This window comes from Panonychus citri, unplaced genomic scaffold (genome assembly GCF_014898815.1).
Source record: "Panonychus citri isolate SS breed McGregor unplaced genomic scaffold, ASM1489881v1 Contig00071, whole genome shotgun sequence".
In the NCBI taxonomy this organism is placed as follows: Eukaryota; Metazoa; Arthropoda; class Arachnida; order Trombidiformes; family Tetranychidae; genus Panonychus; species Panonychus citri.
In genome coordinates this window covers 24,651-44,310 of record NW_026515476.1, presented here as the reverse complement: position 1 = coordinate 44,310, position 19,660 = coordinate 24,651, and the positions used below count along the sequence as shown (strand labels likewise).

Below are 19,660 nucleotides of genomic sequence, written 5' to 3'. Positions count from 1 at the left end.
AGGTATGACTGAAATCCAACTACGAGCTTTTAACCAGCAACTTTAATATACGCTATTGAGCTGGAATTACCGCGGCTGCTGGCACCAGACTTGCTCCAATAGATCCTCGTTAAAGGATTTGTTGTGCTCATTCCGATTACGGGGCCTCAATAGAGTCCCGTATCGTTATTTTCGTCACTACATCCCCGTACTGGGATTGTGTAATTGCGCGCCCTGCCTTCCTTGGATGTGGTAGCCGTTTCGGCTCCTCTCCGGAATCGAACCCTGATTCCCCGTTACCCGTTACAACCATGGTAGGCGCATAATCTACCATCGAAAGTTGATAAGGCAGTTGCTTGAGGGATACATCGTCAGCACAGAGGCTATACGATTTGCTCAGTTATTCAAAGTCATTTTGAGTCTTGCAATACTCTCGAAAGAGTATCACTAGGCCCACCATGAACAGGCCGAAGCATGAACATGGCTTAATGGACCATTGGTCTTGTACGAATAAATGCGTTCCTTCCAATCAATTCCGAGAAACTGATTGGTTGGAGCACTTGTTCATGTATTAGCTCTAGAATTACCACAGTTATCCATGTAAAATGGAATATCCGAGGAACCGTAACTGATTTAATGAGCCATTCGCGGTTTCACTTTGTTAAAGTATGTACTTAGACATGCATGGCTTAATCTTTGAGACAAGCATATGACTACTGGCAGGATCAACCAGGTAGTTTTGGAAGTTTTTGATTAAGTACAAAAACACAGTGTACCAAGACAAGCAATACACGACAATTCAAACAAGTTGATAACTCATAGGAACATGAGGTATACAAGCAATTGTATGAAGTTGTCTGATATGTGTATATTAAGACTTGACAGTACAAGTTAGCATTTAAGCATTCGGAATATATATAGAATAGGTATATACATATTGAGAAAGCTGGCAACGATATCCTCATGATGGCCTTGAACCGCAGAAGTATCATAAGATTCATCCTGCAGTAAGACACCATACACTAGATGAGGTATCGAGTCAACAGTCAACAATGTGCTATACATATAAAACATATAGACAAATGATAAATTTTGTCCTGTCTTATCGTAGGATACACACACAGCAACAACATTAATTGTTAATATATCCATGTAATGGAAATAAACAAGTTGATGTGTGATTGAATACTCAGTTCTGCTTTTTGTAACCCATCATATACCTTCCATGCAAGGATATGATGGTCTTAATCCCACACCGACTTCGCTACAGGTAAGAAGTATGCCTTTCGATGTTAGTCATAGAGATAAATCTCTATGATTTATACTAACACCTACTAAACCACACTTCTTCCTGCATGAAGAAGGTATGTTGTTGTGGGTATACGATTCTTAGTCCGTGTTGACGTGTGTAGACGGTAGGAAACCACACCAAGGATTATGAAGAGTACCCAGTTTTACCCAGATCTCTCTACTCAAGGCTGGCGCCTATGCCTGAATTGTACGAAGCAATCACGGGCACCGTGGTAACCAAGCTACACTTCACCTAGAGCCTGAGGTGAATTTTTATTAGAACAGGATCAAACCAGTTCCTCACTGGAGCATTAAAGCCCAACTCATATAATAATAGGTTGATAGTCGATGGGCCGCACCTTGGAGCAGCACGACTACACTTGCCTTTGTATAGTAAGCTAGCCACTGCAGACAACTTGGATCAAACTATCGTAAAAAGTTTACGAAGTGACCAAATTGTCTATGGCTATATATAAGGGAAAAAAAAGTGTATATCGTTCCAATTTTTCAAATAGTGATGCAATACCTGCTCTCTTACTATTTCTCTTTCTCTACCTTTCCTCTTACTATTTCTCTTTCTTTACCTCTCCACCCTATTCTCTTTCTTTTTCTTTCACCCTATTGCCCTTGCCCTATTGCCCTCTTTCTATTCTCTTTCTTTTTCTCTTTCTTTTCTCTTTCTTTAGCCCCTCTTCTTTCTTTTGGCCCTATGACCCCTGCCCATATGCCCATACCTTCGGTACCCACCCCCACATAAGGTTAGTATAGCCCTATGACCCATGGCCCTATTACTTTTAACGTAGCCCCGAATTTCCCTTCTTTTCTCTTTCTTTCTCTCTTACTCCTCTTACTATTCTTCTCTTTCTTTTTTATTTCTCTTTCTTTTCTTCTCTTTCTTTTTTTTGATGACCCTTAACCCCGTACCCTACCATAGTACCATGTATGGGGAAATGGTCCACCCTCCCTGCAGATAGTCAACATCAAACTATCGGAAAAAGTTTACGAGGTGCACTATCAAACGTCTTCTCCGTATACCCTTATGCCTCTTTGCCTTCCTGGAGACTCTACTACCCCCCAGCCATTCCCATGTCCTAAGAGGGTACCACCTCGTACAAAGATAATGTACAAGTGTATATCGTTCCAATTAATTTTTCCCCTTCCCCTTTTTCTCTTTCTTTTTTCTCTTTCTTTTCTGCGACCCCTTTTTTAATACCCCCTTTTCAAAATTTCACCATCTTTTTTTCCTATGACCCCATACATAGTACTTGCCTATCCTAGAGGTCCCACCATCCTCGGTCACATTTTGTACTATACATAGGGTCTTTTTCACGTAGAAATATCATGGTAAAAATACCCCTATTCAAGTACTTTAATGTGACCTAGAGACCTATCCAAGTCCCGTGAACCATGTACATCACATAGGGTCCTTTTCCACATACCTTATAGTATGTGAATATGACCCCATGTATAGTACATGAGTTACACCTAGAGACCTCTCCATCTCCGGTCACATCAAGTACCTTGTATGGGGTACTTTACGTAGAATTCTACGTGAGTTTGACCCTATGTCTAGTACATGAATACAACCTAGAGGTAGACTCTAGCCGGTCTGTATCATGTACCTACCATAGGGTACCTTTCCACGTACCTCATAGTACGTAAAAAGGACCCTATGTATAGTACATGAATACAACCTAGAGGTCCCACCATCTACCGTTGACTCTACTACTATACATGGGGTCATTCCACGTAGAAATTCAATGGTAAAAATACCCCTATCCAAGTACTTTAGTGTAACCTAGAGACACCTCCGAGTCAGGTTATACCATGTACCATACATAGGGTCCATTTCCACATACCCAATGGTACGTGAAAAGGACCCCATGTATAGTACTTTGGCTCACCTAGAGACTCTTCCATGTCCCGTTACACCAAGTACCTTGTATGGGGTACCTTACGTAGAATTCTACGCGGGTATGACCCTATGCCTAGTACATGAGTACAACCTAGAGGGTGGACTCTAGCCGTGTTGTATCATATACCTATGACATGGGTACCATGGCATATACATGTAATAGTGTACAGAAACCATGACAACATTGAATATGCATGTCGGGCCGCAACAAAAAAACAAGATGTACCCAATGGTATACTGTAATAGCATACCATTGAGCACACCTTGGTGTTGCGGGCTCCCGCAACCTAGTACACCAAGGTGTACTATCAGGTCAACATAGCATATTCATCAATGAATATACATGGAGTTCTATATACATAGTTACATGTATATGATATGATGTGTTCATAGTTACGTGTATTGATATATTTTCATAGTTACAAGTGTGCATAGATGCATATATATATGGTCATAGTTACAAGTATACGTAGTATACGTAGTATGGCAGAGCAAGCCGTGAAGATTGTTCAACATAGTGAACAAACCTTCCTGTCAAAGGATGAGTCTCAATAGATCGCAGTATTGTAACTGCTCTACTAAATACAACACCCTGGCAGGCTCTTGGGTCGTCTACGGATCATTTTATACTCAGGCAGGTCAACATAAATTCGTGTTGAATTTATGGTCTGAATAGCAGAATACCATTATTATCAATGGTATCCCTAATGCTTTCTTCTCCATTAAAGGGCATGGTATATGTTGACATAAGCCAACATAGTGTTACCAATGACCACCATGAGTACTTAACGGTATCGTTACCGTATAATGACGGGATTCTGACTTAGAGGCGTTCAGTCATAATCCCTCGGACGATAGCGTCGTGCCATTGCTCGATCGAGCAGGCACATGTACCATATGTCCGAACCTGCGGTTCCTCTCGTACTGAGCAGGATTTCTTTTGCAACGACAAGTCAACAGTAGGGTAAACTAACCTGTCTCACGACGGTCTAAACCCAGCTCACGTTCCCTATTGGGTGAACAATCCAACGCTTGGCGAACTCTGCTTCGCAATGATAGGAAGAGCCGACATCGAAGGATCAAAAAGCAACGTCGCTATGAACGCTTGGCTGCCACAAGCCAGTTATCCCTGTGGTAACTTTTCTGACACCTCTCGGATGAAACTCTCATTCATCGAAAGGATCGATAGGCCCCGCTTTCGCGGTCCGTATTCGTACTGAAAGTCTGGATCAAGCCAGCTTTTGCCCTTTGCTCTCGTGAGGTTTCTGGCCTCACTGAGCTGGCCTTAGGACACCTGCGTTACCTTTTGACAGATGTACCGCCCCAGTCAAACCCCCAACCTGACAATGTCCACGGTTGGGATTATGCGGTTGTGTAGGTCTTGTACGTGAGTACAAGTTACACGGGTTACCAACCAAACCTTTGTCTTTAAAGTCTCAAGTCCCGTAAAGAACAAGAGAACCTTAGGTGTCAAAGGCATGTATGGTTGGAACCACATTTTGCTCTAGAATTTAGTGATAGGTGGCCTCCTCGTTCATGAACCGAAGCCCAGAAGAGAGAGACACTATCACAATTTCCTTTTTACCGTGTAAGTAAAGAAACGATGAGAGTAGTGGTATTTCATTGGCGCAAAGGGGTCTCAACTAAAGCCGAAACTCTAGTCAAGATTGATCCCAAAGCTCCCACTTATGCTACACCTCTCATGTCTCTTCACAAAGTCAGACTAGAGTCAAGCTCAACAGGGTCTTCTTTCCCCGCTGATTTTGCCAAGCCCGTTCCCTTGGCTGTGGTTTCGCTAGATAGTAGTTAGGGACAGTAAATGCATACCCGAGAATAAGGAGCTGCTTGAGGAGATTTAATCCGTTGTCGCATGCTGTAATCCTTTCGTAAGAGTACTACCCAAGGTCTAAAGATCATCCTGAGACCATGAGCCCGCAAGAGGCCAACCCAATTTCGGGCACAGAGATGTTCGCGGTTCTCTGGGGCTGGATGCCCGACCCTTGCTCCCAAAATTGATTTAACATTGAAGTTACGATCGAGGCCTTGGTTTGGCCCGGTCCCGTTTAGTCAAGTCGTGTCTCTTACCACTATGAATCTTACGATGCATGAGGCGAGGCACATGGTGACAAGTCATGGCAAGGAGCCAGCTGATATTTACAGATCTTTTTGCAAAGAAATGTTACTATGTGTTACATTCTATTGCTCGACTTGGATGGTGAGTCACTGCATCCAAGTTCTGGTTTGTCTACCCTTGCGGATGACTGATACACTTAAGGTTAAGTGTTTATGGTTTTCAGAGATATCTGAATTTTGCTTGTGAAGATCCTCAGGCTTTTGTCGTAATTGACGAAGTGGGTACCGTTAAGGCCCCACAACCACTGCCAGGGTCAATTACTCCCCATACTTCACCGCACCTGTCTTTTCTCAGGAACTAACGAATGGGTGGAGCTATCGGATCTTCTGCGAACCCTCCTCAGGTATTCGCTAACAGCTTCATTGTCTCTAATGACAAAAGACAAGAAGTTGTTCTGCCAGCTCCCCATACTTCACCGCTCTTCCAAGTTTTCTAGGCTTGGTTGAACTATCGAATGGGTATGCCTTCGGATTTTTCGTCAATCACGTCAGTATCTTGTGCCCACAAGACTCATGGTCATGACTTCCAGATGTACAACCCCGCTTTTAACGGCAAAGGTGACGGCACTGGTATCGCCTGTCGAGCACTCAATGAGCCTCTCCCATGTTTTATAGAGCTATGGTACCTCTTACCCGAGATGGGCAAAGTGGGCGTTCGCCGTGTTGCGTCACCAGTCTGTTTGACTAAGACAGACCTAAGACAACACGGCTCCCAGTTAAACTGGTAGTCTTTCGTGTGTTCAAACACTACCCATTGATATGTTGGCTGGGTCAACCCAAGGGTCGTTTAGTGAACCACACCAGTAACAATGATGTGGAACAGGGCACCGGTACACCGCTTTGAGGTAGACACCTTCCGTACCGGTATCTGTGTCGTGTCGTCCCTCCTTCCACCCGCTGAGCGAATGGCTCTAGCACGACAACGACAATTATCTTTTGAATTGGACAAGTCCACCTCAAAAGAGTAAACGGCCCCGGTCACGCATGCATGACAGGTTGAAAATGGGAAAAATCCGCAGAGCTAAGTGGATGCAGTTGAACACATGAATGTTATCCAACATGCGTAAGTCTTTTTCAGACATGTCCTCGTAATTATCCTGAGTTCGGTCTTATTGAACTGCAGCTTCTTCAGTGTGCTAGCCATCGATGATGACATCACACCCCTGAATGACATTGTTAGCCCGTGATAGGTCACCTTCCTACCTTGGGACTTGCTCTCTATCGAACCTCTAAAGCCCGCATCATTGGCATACTTATCAATTTTCATCTTAGCCTGTTGTTCAATAGGTAGGTTTGAGTCCCCAGCTATGTGAACGTCCAGAACCATGACTTCTGTTGGTAAGTATACAATAATGTCGGGGATGAACTTGCGTCCATCAGCCGTTCTTATGGTAGGTTCCTCTCTAACTCAAGGCCCCTCTTGGTTAGTTTTGTCACAATGTAGGACAGGATCGCGTCATGTCTTGCCACCCTTGGGCCATGGGTCCGCGGGCATATTTGGAAGACATGAGTTAAAGTCTCGGTCTTGTTGAGACACCCTGCCCTACAAAGCTTGGTCCGTGTTTGCCCTCTGCTCGTGCGGACACGACAGGGTAATGCGTTGAAACGAATCTTGACGAAATTGACAAAGTCCCTACCTGTAATGTAGGAGGCTCCACCAATTACCCAATCATGGACCTCAGGAACAAGATGAGCCTCCCTAAGGTGGTATCCGTCCGTTGATTCAAGAAGGGCTCGTTTCAACAGGTCTTTTACAAGGCTTTTGTTAGGTACTTGGTCGTTAAATAACTTCCTTTCCCAGCCGGCCTGACTAAGGTCCGCAACCATTCTGAAGACTGGTAGACTGTGGTCTTTCAGTTTCATCATGCGTTGGTACCTAAGAGCAGGCAGCAAAAGACGCAACTTAGGAATACCTAAGCCTCCATTCTTGATGTCCGAATGGATCATTGCATTATTAAGGTCATGTGGTAGATGTAAGATCTTCCTGACCCCCTGTCGCATCTCCAAGTCCAGCGTCTCTAAAGTTTTTCGCTTTAGGTCAGACAAGATGATTGGATGCATGAGTTTGGGTATCACATGGTATCTAAGGATGTAAAGTTTTTGCTGTGGCTTAAGAGGTGCCCGGTAAAGGGATCTCAAATGCTCAGCAACCGTAAGATGAGCCGATGGCCTACCTTGGGACGTAAAACGAACTCCAAGATAGTCAACAGACTCAAGTACGTTAAGCGGTCTGATTTGCCTTCCTTGTATTTTGAACGATGGTTCGTCCAATACTTTGATCTTCTTCTCCTTACCAAGACCGACTATTGATAAGGAGCAGCACTTAGCAGGATTCAACTCTAATCCCATTGTCTCCATCCTTTGATCTACAATGTCCAGAAGGACCTGCATACCAAGTTGTCCAAGCATCAGCAAGCATCCTTTTCCCGAAGTTACGGATCCGCTTTGCCGACTTCCCTTATCTACATTAGTCTAGTGACCAGAGGCTGTTCACCTTGGAGACCTGCTGCGGATATGGGTACGGTCTGACTGGAAATTTATGAGTCTCGCATATGGATTTTCAAGGGTTTCCAAAAGTGCTCTGGACACCGCAAGAGCCGCGGTGCTTTACGGTGCCGAAATCCCTATCTCCGGTTAAACCGATTCCAGGGACTTGGCACCTTAACAAGAAGAGACAACTCTCCCCAGGACTTTTGGAAACATCTCCATATGGGTTTGCGTTACCGCATATACTCTTGCTATAAATAACAAGAGCAACTCTCCCAAGTCAGGTTCTGGAATATTAACCAGATTCCCTTTCGCGAAACACCGCAGACAACGTAAGGTAGTTAAACCTACGGACTTTGGTAGGGATTTCTCCCCATCGCTTAGGGCCGACTGACCCATGTTCAACTACTGTTCACATGGAACCCTTCTCCACATTGGTCCTCAAGGGTCTCACTTGAGTATTTGCTACTACCACCAAGATCTGTAATAGTGATACCTCCAGGCTGACTTACGTCAGACACCTTCGACGGTATCACTACATTCTTCCTACTCGTCAAGGCATACATGCTCTCTCTTCATGTATTGTGGTTGCCGTTGACGGTCAAGTATAGGTTCAACGCTTGAGCGCCATCCATTTTCAGGGCTAGTTGCTTCGGCAGGTGAGTTGTTACACACTCCTTAGCGGATTCCAACTTCCATGGCCACCGTCCTGCTGTCTTTAGCAACCAACACCTTTCATGGTGTCTCATTAGCGTCTGTATTGGGCACCATAACTTAACGTTTGGTTCATCCCACAGCGCCAGTTCTGCTTACCAAAAATGGCCCACTGGGCACCATCATACAAGCTGTTCAGCTTTATGATGCTACGGTGTTTTACTACCATAGATCGAGCTTTTTAACAAGTTGAACTTCGCACCCATTAGGAGTTTGAGAGTAGGTTGAGGACATTTCGTCCCCAAGACCTCCAATCATTCGCTCTACCGGATGCTACTGTGTTTACTTCCGCTGGTGCCAGCTATCCTGAGGGAAACTTCGGAAGAAACCAGCTACTAGACGGTTCGATTAGTCTTTCGCCCCTAAACCCGGATCTGACGATCGATTTGCACGTCAGAATCGCTACAGACCTCCACCAGAGTTTCCTCTGGCTTCATCTTGTCCGGGCTTAGTTCACCATCTTTCGGGTACTAGTATATATACTAGAACTCCATGAAAATCACGGTAAGTGGATACAACATGGGTTGATGTTGCGGGAAAATATAGACAAGTCTATACCTCCATCACATCAATTTCTTTCAATACGCCTCTCAAGCCTATTCAAGACTGATCAGCTTGCATATATACTGATAGATTACCGATCTACTGACCGCCGAATCAAGTCAGAGATACATTGAAGCCATCAACAGACTGCCAAGAGTCAATCAATCCATAAGTTGTTTCAACACTAGGTGAAGAAACAGGTCTCATCGACGAAAGATTAACTGGGTCCGTCAGCATGTTCCAATGCACTAACACTACAATTAAGTAGAGATTCAGCCTAATGTGAACATGATACAGCAGTTACCAATACAAGCTCACAGGCCAAGTCTGAAACTTGCAAGAAGAATCAGTGGCTGTGAAAACTCAGTATTGATTGGTTGTATGGTTAGTACACCCTACTGATATCACGAGAGTGGGAACCCGAAGGTAACCCTACCCTAGGATCTCAAGGGTAGGATATTGAGATAACTGGATATTGACACGCTTTGCTTAACGTATTTCCTTTTGCCAAAATTTCATACAAACTAGGTATGAAGCGCCTACTAATAAATCTCCTTCCACCACATTTTCTTCAAACCAATGGGTTCCAGTAGTTTGAGTTATCAGTGAACTTATTGGTTCCAATTGTTGCATCTGCGAAGTTTTCATAGCAATACCTAAAGAAAAAGATAAGGTAAGGTAATGTAAAATTGAAAATATAGGTTAAGTATGGAATCAAGAAAATGTACTAACATTCAAGTAGTGTTGTTTGTGGATCCACCCATGGTACCAACGCGTTTTGCGTAGATGTAACTGGTAAATGTTGTTGCTCTTCTCCTTTTTCTTTACCTTTATTTTTTTGAGAGGGGGTTGTAGTGAAGCTGATATCTGATTATCTGGAATTACATGCCATAAGCAAAAAATATCCATCAATTTATAATGCATATAGTTAGTTACAGAGTATAAAAATCGAGGCTGTAAAAGTTATCTAAATATAATACTAAGTGTAAGATTAGCAACGCAATTTTCGTTTTTAATATAGATAATATGCAATATCTGTTTGCATCTATGCGAGCTTGTGACAATGCAAACAAAACCTTTGAACAAAATTCAATCTGTAAAGTTACTTTAGCACATGATTGGAGTATAACTGAGCCACCTTCAGATGACCTTGAAACATGTTATTTTACCGATGACCTGAATGACCTTGATTTTTTGATATCACAATTGAGTATCGCTCAAACTCATACCACGCATTAGAAGATTGGCATGTTTCAATCTGAAAACACTTTAAACACTACCTTCGTTACATGACCTTAATGACCTTGAAAATTGTAATGTCAAGCGCTTAAATTCTATGCTTCACTCTTCTGATCAAGTCTGACATTCATATGACACTTTGTTCGGGAGATATGCACTAGCGTACATATCGCTACTAGCCGTACTAGCCGTAGTGGATGCAAAAAGCCCTGTATAATTTTGGGGAAATGACCTTACTGATCTTGCAAATTTTAGATTCAACCGGTACGATAAGAATTCTTGCATAGAAATCTTACCGAACGTGAATAAAGGCTGTTTGGGATTTAGGTTAGACCATTGAAATGGATTTAAACATACAACTCACGGACTTGCATACTTACATTTATGACAATTGAAATGTATTGAATATAAAATTGAAACTAGGGTGAATATTGGATTGGATATATTACCAATATTTTATGATTATAGTATTGAGTAACTGCGAACCGTTATTTTAATTAAAACGTGATTAAAAATAATCAACAATGATATAAATCGTAAACTGCGTGTTTCATAATCACATAAAAATGGTGTTTTATTTGTTTTTAGTATGAAGTTTTTACAGTATATTTAATTGTTTATTATTAAGTGTATCATAACTGATTATATTAATGTTACAAAAATCACAATGTTTTGATAATAATTGAAAAGAGAAAGATATAATAATAAGTATAAAAATGAAAAACAGTGCACATTTGGCTATAACTGTATGCATGTGAAAAATCAATATATTTCATAATCTGTCCATGAAGTAGATTGGTGACAAATTGATCGAACAGCACCTCCAAGGTACAATGTAAAATCTGCAATGGAAAGGCTTGAGTTCAACCGTCTCTGGAAAGCGACACAGTTGCGATATATTTCCATATATTGTGTGGCTTCTTGTACTGAGAAAGGAACGGAATGCTGCCGTAAACGTTGCTGCAAAGCCGTTTCACTCATCAAGTGGCAGAAGCAACTACATAGCATACCCCCAAGTACGAATGCTTTTTCAAGCTCATTGTATCCTGATTTGGCAGTCATTTCAACCAAAAACTCTTGCATGCCATCAAGAACATCGTGTTGCTCGGAATACTTTTCCACACAATAATGGTGAAGTGTTACTGCACAATCTTCATATTTGGATTCGCCTTCACCAATAGAACTTTTGATTTTTTCTAAATCTGCAAGATCTCTTGGTAAACCAAAACGTAACGAATGGGCACCGTCTCGTCGCGCCTCAATCACTTCTTCTGACCAGAATTGTTCATGATATCCATGGAACAGGTGTGGAATATCTGTTCCTACTACCCATGTTTTATTAAAACAATGGTACTGAATGGATGCGACTGGTTCCGAATTGGCTTGTGTTGATGTAACTGAAAAAGAAAACGAGTAATCAAACAGAAAAAAGTTAATAAGAACACTTGGTGTTAGGTTTCAGAAAAAAAGCCAAAAACTAAAAAGAAAACCATTGAACTTACCTTCTTCAGCGTTGCCTGTGTCTGTCATGAGATGCCGACGATGAGAGTTGTTGCACATCCAATTTGATTTTTTTGAGAGGAGGCATTGAGAGTAATATGTCATCTCCCTTCCTCCGCGATGATGCTGTAGATGCTTCCAATACCTTGATGGAGTATAAAGGTGGAAGTGGCGGTAATGCTGTAAAATGGATTGTAGAAAACAAATAAACAAATATTAGGCAACCATTATCTGAACATATGCATATTAATTTTATACTACTAACCTGAATTTGTATTGTTTTGGGATTTTATGTTTGACATTTTGTCCATTCTTCCAAATCCAATAATCTAACAGTGGAAGTAGCAGTAGTAGTAGTTCCAGCAGCGTCAGCTATAGTGACAGTGGAGAGTAGAGTGATTCCATTGAAATTCCAATGGAAAATGTAGAACATGAGCAGAGTGAAGCACAACAAGCTGAGCACACCGTCAATCGTACGGTAAAAGGTGGAGAAGAAGACCGACAAGGACACTCTTTTGGAAGAGAGGAACCTAATCCAAGTCATGTCGAGCATCCTGAAGGATTTTTGATTATCTGTATCTTCTGAACCAAAAGTTTCTGCATAGATTCCATCCATGTGTATGACCTATATACTAAGGGCTATACACTGACATAAATCTAGCAAATATATAAATTACAAACATCACAAATCAAATTTCAAATAGCAAAAAACACAAACATCCTATACAAAACAAATATATATGTAATAGTCATTACCTTAGTCAACACCACATAAATTTAAATATTACTACCTACAGTACTGCCAGTACCGCTGAACAAGCCCAACCAAATCTACCCACATCTCAATATGTAAACAAATACCTACAGTACTATGAAAAGCAAAAGTTAAATCCTGTCTAAATCAAAGATGGAAACCATGTAACCAAATCTTATACCAAATAAACAGTACTGACAGTACTTGGGTAATTGGGTGCCAGTACTGACAGTGCCCGTCGTTAGAAGTACTTAACGTACTTACCCCGTTGATGGCGGTACTGCCCGTGCTGCACCCTCTTTCAGTACTGTCAGTACATTTCAAAAAACCTAACATTCGGAGGAATTTGTCAATTTTAACGGCTATCAGTATAAAACCAGCAGCGAAATTGAAAAAATTCTATCTATTGTAAGAATTTCTCTGTTTAAAACCTCAAAACCAGCGTGAAGGTGAATGTTTTCTTGGAGCGTATGAATATTTACAATGAAAGTTGATGAAGATGAGTATTTACAATAAAAATGATTCATTTTTTGTTTTTTAAGATTTTTAGATTTTTTTAAATTTTTTGTTTTTTGATGAAGATGAATATTTACAATGATAACAATTCAATTTTTTTGTATTTTTCAAAATTTTATGATTTTTGATGAAGATGAATATATGAGAATCGATAATGAAAAATGTGAATATTTACACTAATGGTTCTTGTTCAGTTGGTGCCGATTCTTCAGTGGGTTTTTTTGGTTTAACTACCAAATCTTCTTTCTAGAAGTTCATTTTCTTCAGATGCTCTTTTAAAAATGTGTGTTTTTATTCGTGTGTTTACATTTTGGGTAATCGTCGCACAATTGTGCCCAACCAATCAAAAACCAGATTTGGCCGCGAGAAAGATCAATTGCGTTTTTTGCGTCACGTCTACCAACGATGCCTCCGCAAAGGTGTGCAAGCTTTTCTAGCGTTTTTCCAAGTGGATAATAGTAGCAACAGGCATCGCTAATATCATCCTGTCGTTCACGCATTTTCTAAGGCGATTGAAACCGCGGCTTTTGTTCTTGATTCTCGGTATTTTTACTGGTCGAATCCTGTCTCGAATTTCTAAATCTCTAAATTCAAACCAAACCTCTAGTTTTTGTATTTCGACATCTAAATCCCTATCCTAAATAGCCGGCCACGTCCATAGCTTCTTCGGCTTCTGAATCAACAGCTTCTTCAGCAGCACCGTGACCTTGAGGGTCTTCAGCTTCTGCGGTTCCCTCACGCACAGGTACGTACAGGTACAAAACCGGCACAACAACGTCATTATAATTTGGGATTATGCTCCTACATAAAGCATTAATATTGTTAGTGTGTGTCTCTCTTCGTTGGAAAGGGCGCTCACCAATGATATCCGCATCCACAACGTGATTAATTTTTCAAAACTTTGGCTAATCTTAACTTAACCCCCCTATCCACACTAATCCAGATCTTCAACCAATTTTTTCTGTAGATAGTACTCATTGAGTACTACCCACGTGTAAAAAAATTTTATTATTTTTTTAATTATATTTTTTTAATTTATTTTCTTCATCTTTTTGTCCATAATTAATTTTTAAAATTTTTTTGTAAACTCGGTCTAATAACTGCTTTTGAGCAAAGGAGTGGGAGACAAGGAATTTTGAACTTTGTCAAACATAGTCAGCTATAAAAGCCAACTCGCGTGCTTTGTCAAAGTTCTTCACGGCAGTTTTCTTCTGCTTCCGCGCATCCTCCGTGCCCTTTTCAATCTCCTCTTTAGTTTTTGTTTGAGGAGTGGTGACCTCGGCAAATTTATCGATGCCACCCTTAAAGTTTCTGCACTTCACGTTTTTTAGCTTTCTGGCCTCTGCAAGTGCCTAAGCAAACTTCGGGTCTGCCAATTCCTTGGCTTTGTGCTCAGTAGCTTTGGCTTTTGTTCGCGCCGCTGCCTTTGCTTAAATAGACTTTTTCCACGCTTTTGGAGCCATTGATAATTGAAAATGAATTTTTTGATTGAGTTTAACGCAAACACAGTAAAACCACATACAAAATACAAACACATACAACACAATTTATTCTTAACTTTGATCGCAATCACCTGGTAATTTAGAATAGTTTATGTCGGTTAAATTAGCGCTGATTGATTTAAAAACCCAAATAAACGGTTCAAAACTTTTCGTTGGCCCTCCGTTTTCATTGATTCAGTTATTTTTTAGACTTTATTGTTAACGAAATATATCGTATAGATTACAAAGATCAATTTGAGAGATTTTTTATTGAAATCGGGTGAGAAATAAAAAAAGTTACATCAGATCGAATTTAACATGGGGTCTATGAACTGTCTGTTTTAGACCTGAAAGTAACAAAAATAGACGCAAATTTATCATTCTAGTCTCAATTTCTTATAAACAATTAGTTGAACTACAAGTTGTCAAGTTTTCATGGTACTGACCCTAATAGTCTAAGATTAACAGGCCAAGACTCGTCATTTTCCATAGACCCCCATGTTAAATTCGATCTGATATAACTTTTTTATTTCTCACCCGATTTCAATAAAAATCAAAACGAAATTTTCACAGAATTTTTTTTGCACTGATAAACATTCTACAAAACAATTTGACATTCATAATATCGAATGTTTGTCTTATTATAAAACTTTTCACTTCCCCATAGGCTCACATGCAAAATTTCACTTTTGCCACTTAATTTTTCGGAAGTACGAATCTGCGCAACTTTTCATCTATTTTTTTGAACTCATCATTATCGAAAGTATGATATGACCAACATACCGATCCGCCGATGCCCCTTAATCGGAAGTATATCCTTATTCTTGAATATTAAATCTTTTATCCCATATTCTACTTTTCTTTCAGACCGTTCGCATTTATAAATTAATCGGCATTTTTTTAAATTAAAATGAAGAGGGAATGAATGCCGAAAGCATTTGCAATTATTACAAGGCAGTTAATTACTCCAATTTTGTCTGCTTCTCATTAATCTTTAATAAAGTATTAATAATTTACAAATTGCATGAAACCCAATGGTTGAAGATGCTCAGGAGTTTATGACGAGAAAAAAGCTTCTCTAGAAATCTTATACAACTATTAATTTTAATATTTCTTGAGGTTTTTGTTTGAATTAAAAAAACAGTAATCAAAGCGATTTGAATTAAAGGATGCAGAAGGTACAATAAATTATATAATTAAGAAAAACATATTAGTGAGACTAGATGTTTCCTTGCACAGAAGATATTTTCAATCAAAGATCATCTTAAGATCAACATGAGAATGTATGTTGGTTTTCTTAATCCTTTCATCTTTTATAACAATTAGTCCAATGTTGGTCTGGAAATGATTCGATTTCTTGAATCACGATTCAGTAAAATATTATAACTTCATCGTGGTATTGAAACTAGGATCCATAACAGCAACAATTAGAAATGCTTAGAAATGAAGAATCACAGCAATTTAAAAAATTAAGAGAGACTTGATCCCAAGACAAATAAATATAAATAATCTAACCATTAAAATAAATATTCAATGAGTTATAATCCATGAAGCATTGAAACTCATTTCAAGAGTATAATCGATTGGTACATTTGTGAGTCGTTTCAACTCAACCAACTTTTCTGAAGATGTGGCAAAGTTAGAAGAATATTGGATCAAATCTTCAGTCCAAGTGAATGTTTGGTGTTTCATCGCTAAATTTATCGCATGATTGGATCAATAAATTGAGAAACTTGATAGCAAAGAACTGCTCAAATAAAGTTCAAAAACGCCCGAATTAAAGGTAAATAATTATGTCTGATATTAGAAATCAACAATCGCTTCTTGAATTAAATCTTCTAGCCGATGAAATGCGTAAAAATTTGTAGATGTTATGAAAGCATTGGTAGGCAATTAGAAAACAAAGATCCATTAATCGGTAATCTAATGTGTTACGCTACTCTTGATGTCTTAATTTGATGAGCAGAAAAGTAGTCACGGTCATTGGGTAAGCATCAATAGGCACATTAAGTCAAAAATAACTTTGTTGATCAACTGATTTAATCTTATTCACTTGTTCCTATTGCTGATACTGACTTTAAGTCATTTTCTTTATCACAATTAAATATCACTGGACACCGAGACCAATCTTGTTTCTGTTTGCACTGCCAATAATCACCGTTATAAACATGGACTGGATTATTCGTAATCGGGTCGATTTGAAGCTTGAACCAAGATGGTGCATAAGAAACTTCAGCTTCTGGATTAGTAGCAGCTTCTTCCTCTCTCTTTCTCCGGGTCGATCTTTGTTTTTCTTCCAGTAATCCTTTCACTTGATTAGCCTCATCCCATTTACCTTCTTCCATTAATCGTTGATCTGGTCTGAGTCGACTATCGGTTGGAGCTACTCCTTCTTCTGGTTCATTCAATTGAATAGCTAAAGCAGTTAAATTATACATTCTTTCATATTCAGACCTGAAAATAAAGGAAAAGAGAATTAAATCTTGTTGATATCTTTCAGTGGATGACAACTCACGGAGGATAAATCCTTTGCCAGACCACTTTGGGTGATGTTGTTTCATAGATTGACTTTCCCTTTTGAGATCGTCGTTTATGATGTACTTGGGCTGCTTCGATTCGATTGTCCCATGTCCCTTGTATAACCCAACGTGGTTCACCTTGAGCGTCAATAATACTACCAGTTACCTGTGAAAAAGAAATATCTATCAATAATTTCTATCCAATAGAAAGATTCAATTTGTTACCTTTCTAGGAATATCTCGTGAAAAGTAACTATAAGGTATGAATTTCAAGAGGCATCTATCACCAGTTGTGTGATTAGTAATCACCATATCTCCATGATTATCCACCCAAAGTTTACCAACGATAATGTTGTGAATGGTTGTAGTGACTTTGTGCCAAGTATAATGATAACCATGCTCTGGAAACTCGAGGTGACTTATGTCCACTGGATTCACTTGTAAATACTTTCCTCGAAATTTACTTGATAAACCAAATTCACTCCAGCATTTCCAACCTTTACCTTCACAATGAAGTGCTAACATAGGGGGGTGGTGGCTCACCTGTTGATGATAACAAAACACAATTAGCATTCACAATTATCCATTCATTTGCTTATTCAATTCTTACCTGCTCGGTTATACTCTTCCATCCCAAATCAGATGTTCTATCACATTCATAAGTTTCTCCTAGAAGAGGATTAAATGGTTTGTTCAGTCTGATACCTGTACATGCATAACTGGAGACACAAAATGCAGCGACATAAACTAATTGATCACAACTATCGCTGATTGTTGCTGCTTTATGGAGTAAATGAGCATAGTCAAAGTCTTCGGTTAATCGTTGTAACATTGACAGAGGCTCATTAAAGTTAACAGGCATAGGAATTTTCGTCAACTCTTTACCAATACAGTTCTTCATGAAAGACCATAAATTTAAACTTTGATTCGGTCTTTCAGGTATCTTTGTACGACGTTTAGGATCTAATGTTGGTGGTTTTAAGTCTTCATCAAAGCCAAATTCCTTCACTACGACACTACTTGGTGTGCCTGGAACACTTGTTGATTTAACTGAATCATTATCAGCTAGAGTTTTCTCTATGCTTGTTGAAGCATCCACATTAGATTCTTCATTCGTTATCAAACTTTTCTGTTTATTCTTTCTCACTCTCACCCCAATGGCTGAAGCAGAAGTTGGAGAGTCCTCTGTTTCTTCGTCACTGAGTAAATCATCTCCACCAGACGAATCATCATGATAATTAGAAACTGTTTCACAATTGTTTTCACTATAATCCTGGCTACTCGCTCGCAGAGCTTTACCAGGCACAGGAACCTCGAAATCAGTTACAGCATCTTCGAAAAATTCATCTTCATCTGAGCTAACACCACCAGTGTTGTTCTTATTAGCATACTCTTTTTGGACTCTTTCTTCGAGTTGTGAATACTGTTTGGCCAATTGAGCACAAACAACCTCCAAACTGGTACGAGCTTCCCTTTCATGGTTTAAAAGTTTTTCCATTTTCTTGGTTGCTGTTCTCGCAAGTGTCACAAAGTCGTCACAATGTTTCAACATTGGAATGGTAGTTACACGGAAAACTGTTGATTTCTCATTTATACTTTTGCAGTGTTTAATAGCCTCAGCGGGATTTTCAATAGACTCCAAGGCAACAAGAGACTTGTGTAAGGCGCTTCCATGTTTAATGATGAGCTCGTTGAAATTTGTTAAATCATTGAGTTTAGCAGTCAAAGGTTCTAAAAATTGAAGAGAGCGATCAGTTTTTTTAGAATTGATAATGTGTTTCTGATAATATTCATCTTCTGATTCTTGAAGACGATTAGCCAGCATTTTAGAACATTGTAAAGCTGTCATCCAATTTTGCCTTTGTTGTTCATTCTTAGCCTTTAAGTGGAAAACTTGATCACCATTTTGAACCACAAAACGTATATTATCTTGTTTATAAATGATTGCGGATGCCAACTTGATTGATCCTCGGCAATTCTGAGATACCTCAGCTTCAGAGCTTGATTTTGAGGTAAACCCAAAAAGGAAATGCACAAAAAAGAAAAGATGAATAACAATAACAAGGAAAATGAGAATTGAAAGAAAATGAATTTACCTGTAATATGACAAAAGCCCTTTTGATAAGACAAACCATCTCTTTTGATACCCTCTCATGTAATTGGCCCATTTACACAAAGTTCCTTTCATCTCAGTGTCAGGAGCTTGAGACACAGAGTAGCTCGTAGAAGCCATTGATCGGGGCACACGAAATTAATTACCAATGACAGTTAATCGCCAACAGATCAAAAGAGACCACAATTAAACAACACAAACAGAATCAATTTAATCTTATCCAAAGAGCAGAGAAAATCCTTTAGGGTGTCAACAGCCAATGGCAGAAGAAGCTCAGTTCATGTGGCGCCCAATTCGATATGAATCACAGCCTTTCGGAAGTGTTCGGTTGACCAATATTCCTGAATTGTTCCGTGTAACCAAAGTGACCTTCGCCTCAACTGATTCTTTAGTTGTAGTAAACATTTATTGATGGAAAATGAAAGACAAAACAAATTGGAAGATTAATGAACCGCTCTAAGGATAAGCTATTTCCAC

General features: G+C 39.6%; 1 protein-coding gene across 1 annotated transcript; it reads right to left on the bottom strand.

The window, feature by feature from the left end:
* Window positions 1-15,636: 15,636 nt before the first annotated feature.
* Window positions 15,637-19,495, bottom strand: LOC128386447 (oxysterol-binding protein 1-like). The gene is made up of 5 exons (XM_053345480.1): window positions 19,167-19,495; window positions 17,681-19,070; window positions 17,296-17,613; window positions 17,067-17,236; window positions 15,637-17,005 (listed from the first exon to the last, which is right to left on the bottom strand). The coding sequence occupies exons 1-5, from the start codon at window positions 19,301-19,303 to the stop codon at window positions 16,597-16,599; spliced, it is 2,424 nt and encodes an 807-aa protein (XP_053201455.1). The 5' UTR covers window positions 19,304-19,495; the 3' UTR covers window positions 15,637-16,596.
* Window positions 19,496-19,660: the final 165 nt, after the last annotated feature.

Coding starts and splice junctions, on each gene's coding strand:
- LOC128386447 (XM_053345480.1), bottom strand. CDS start 19,303: ATGGCTTCTACGAGCTACTCTGTGTCTCAAGCTCCTGACACTGAGATG. Junction 19,071..19,166: donor GGGCTTTTGTCATATTACAG/GTAAATTCATTT, acceptor CTCAAAATCAAG/CTCTGAAGCTGAGGTATCTC. Junction 17,614..17,680: donor GGAAGAGTATAACCGAGCAG/GTAAGAATTGAA, acceptor TATCATCAACAG/GTGAGCCACCACCCCCCTAT.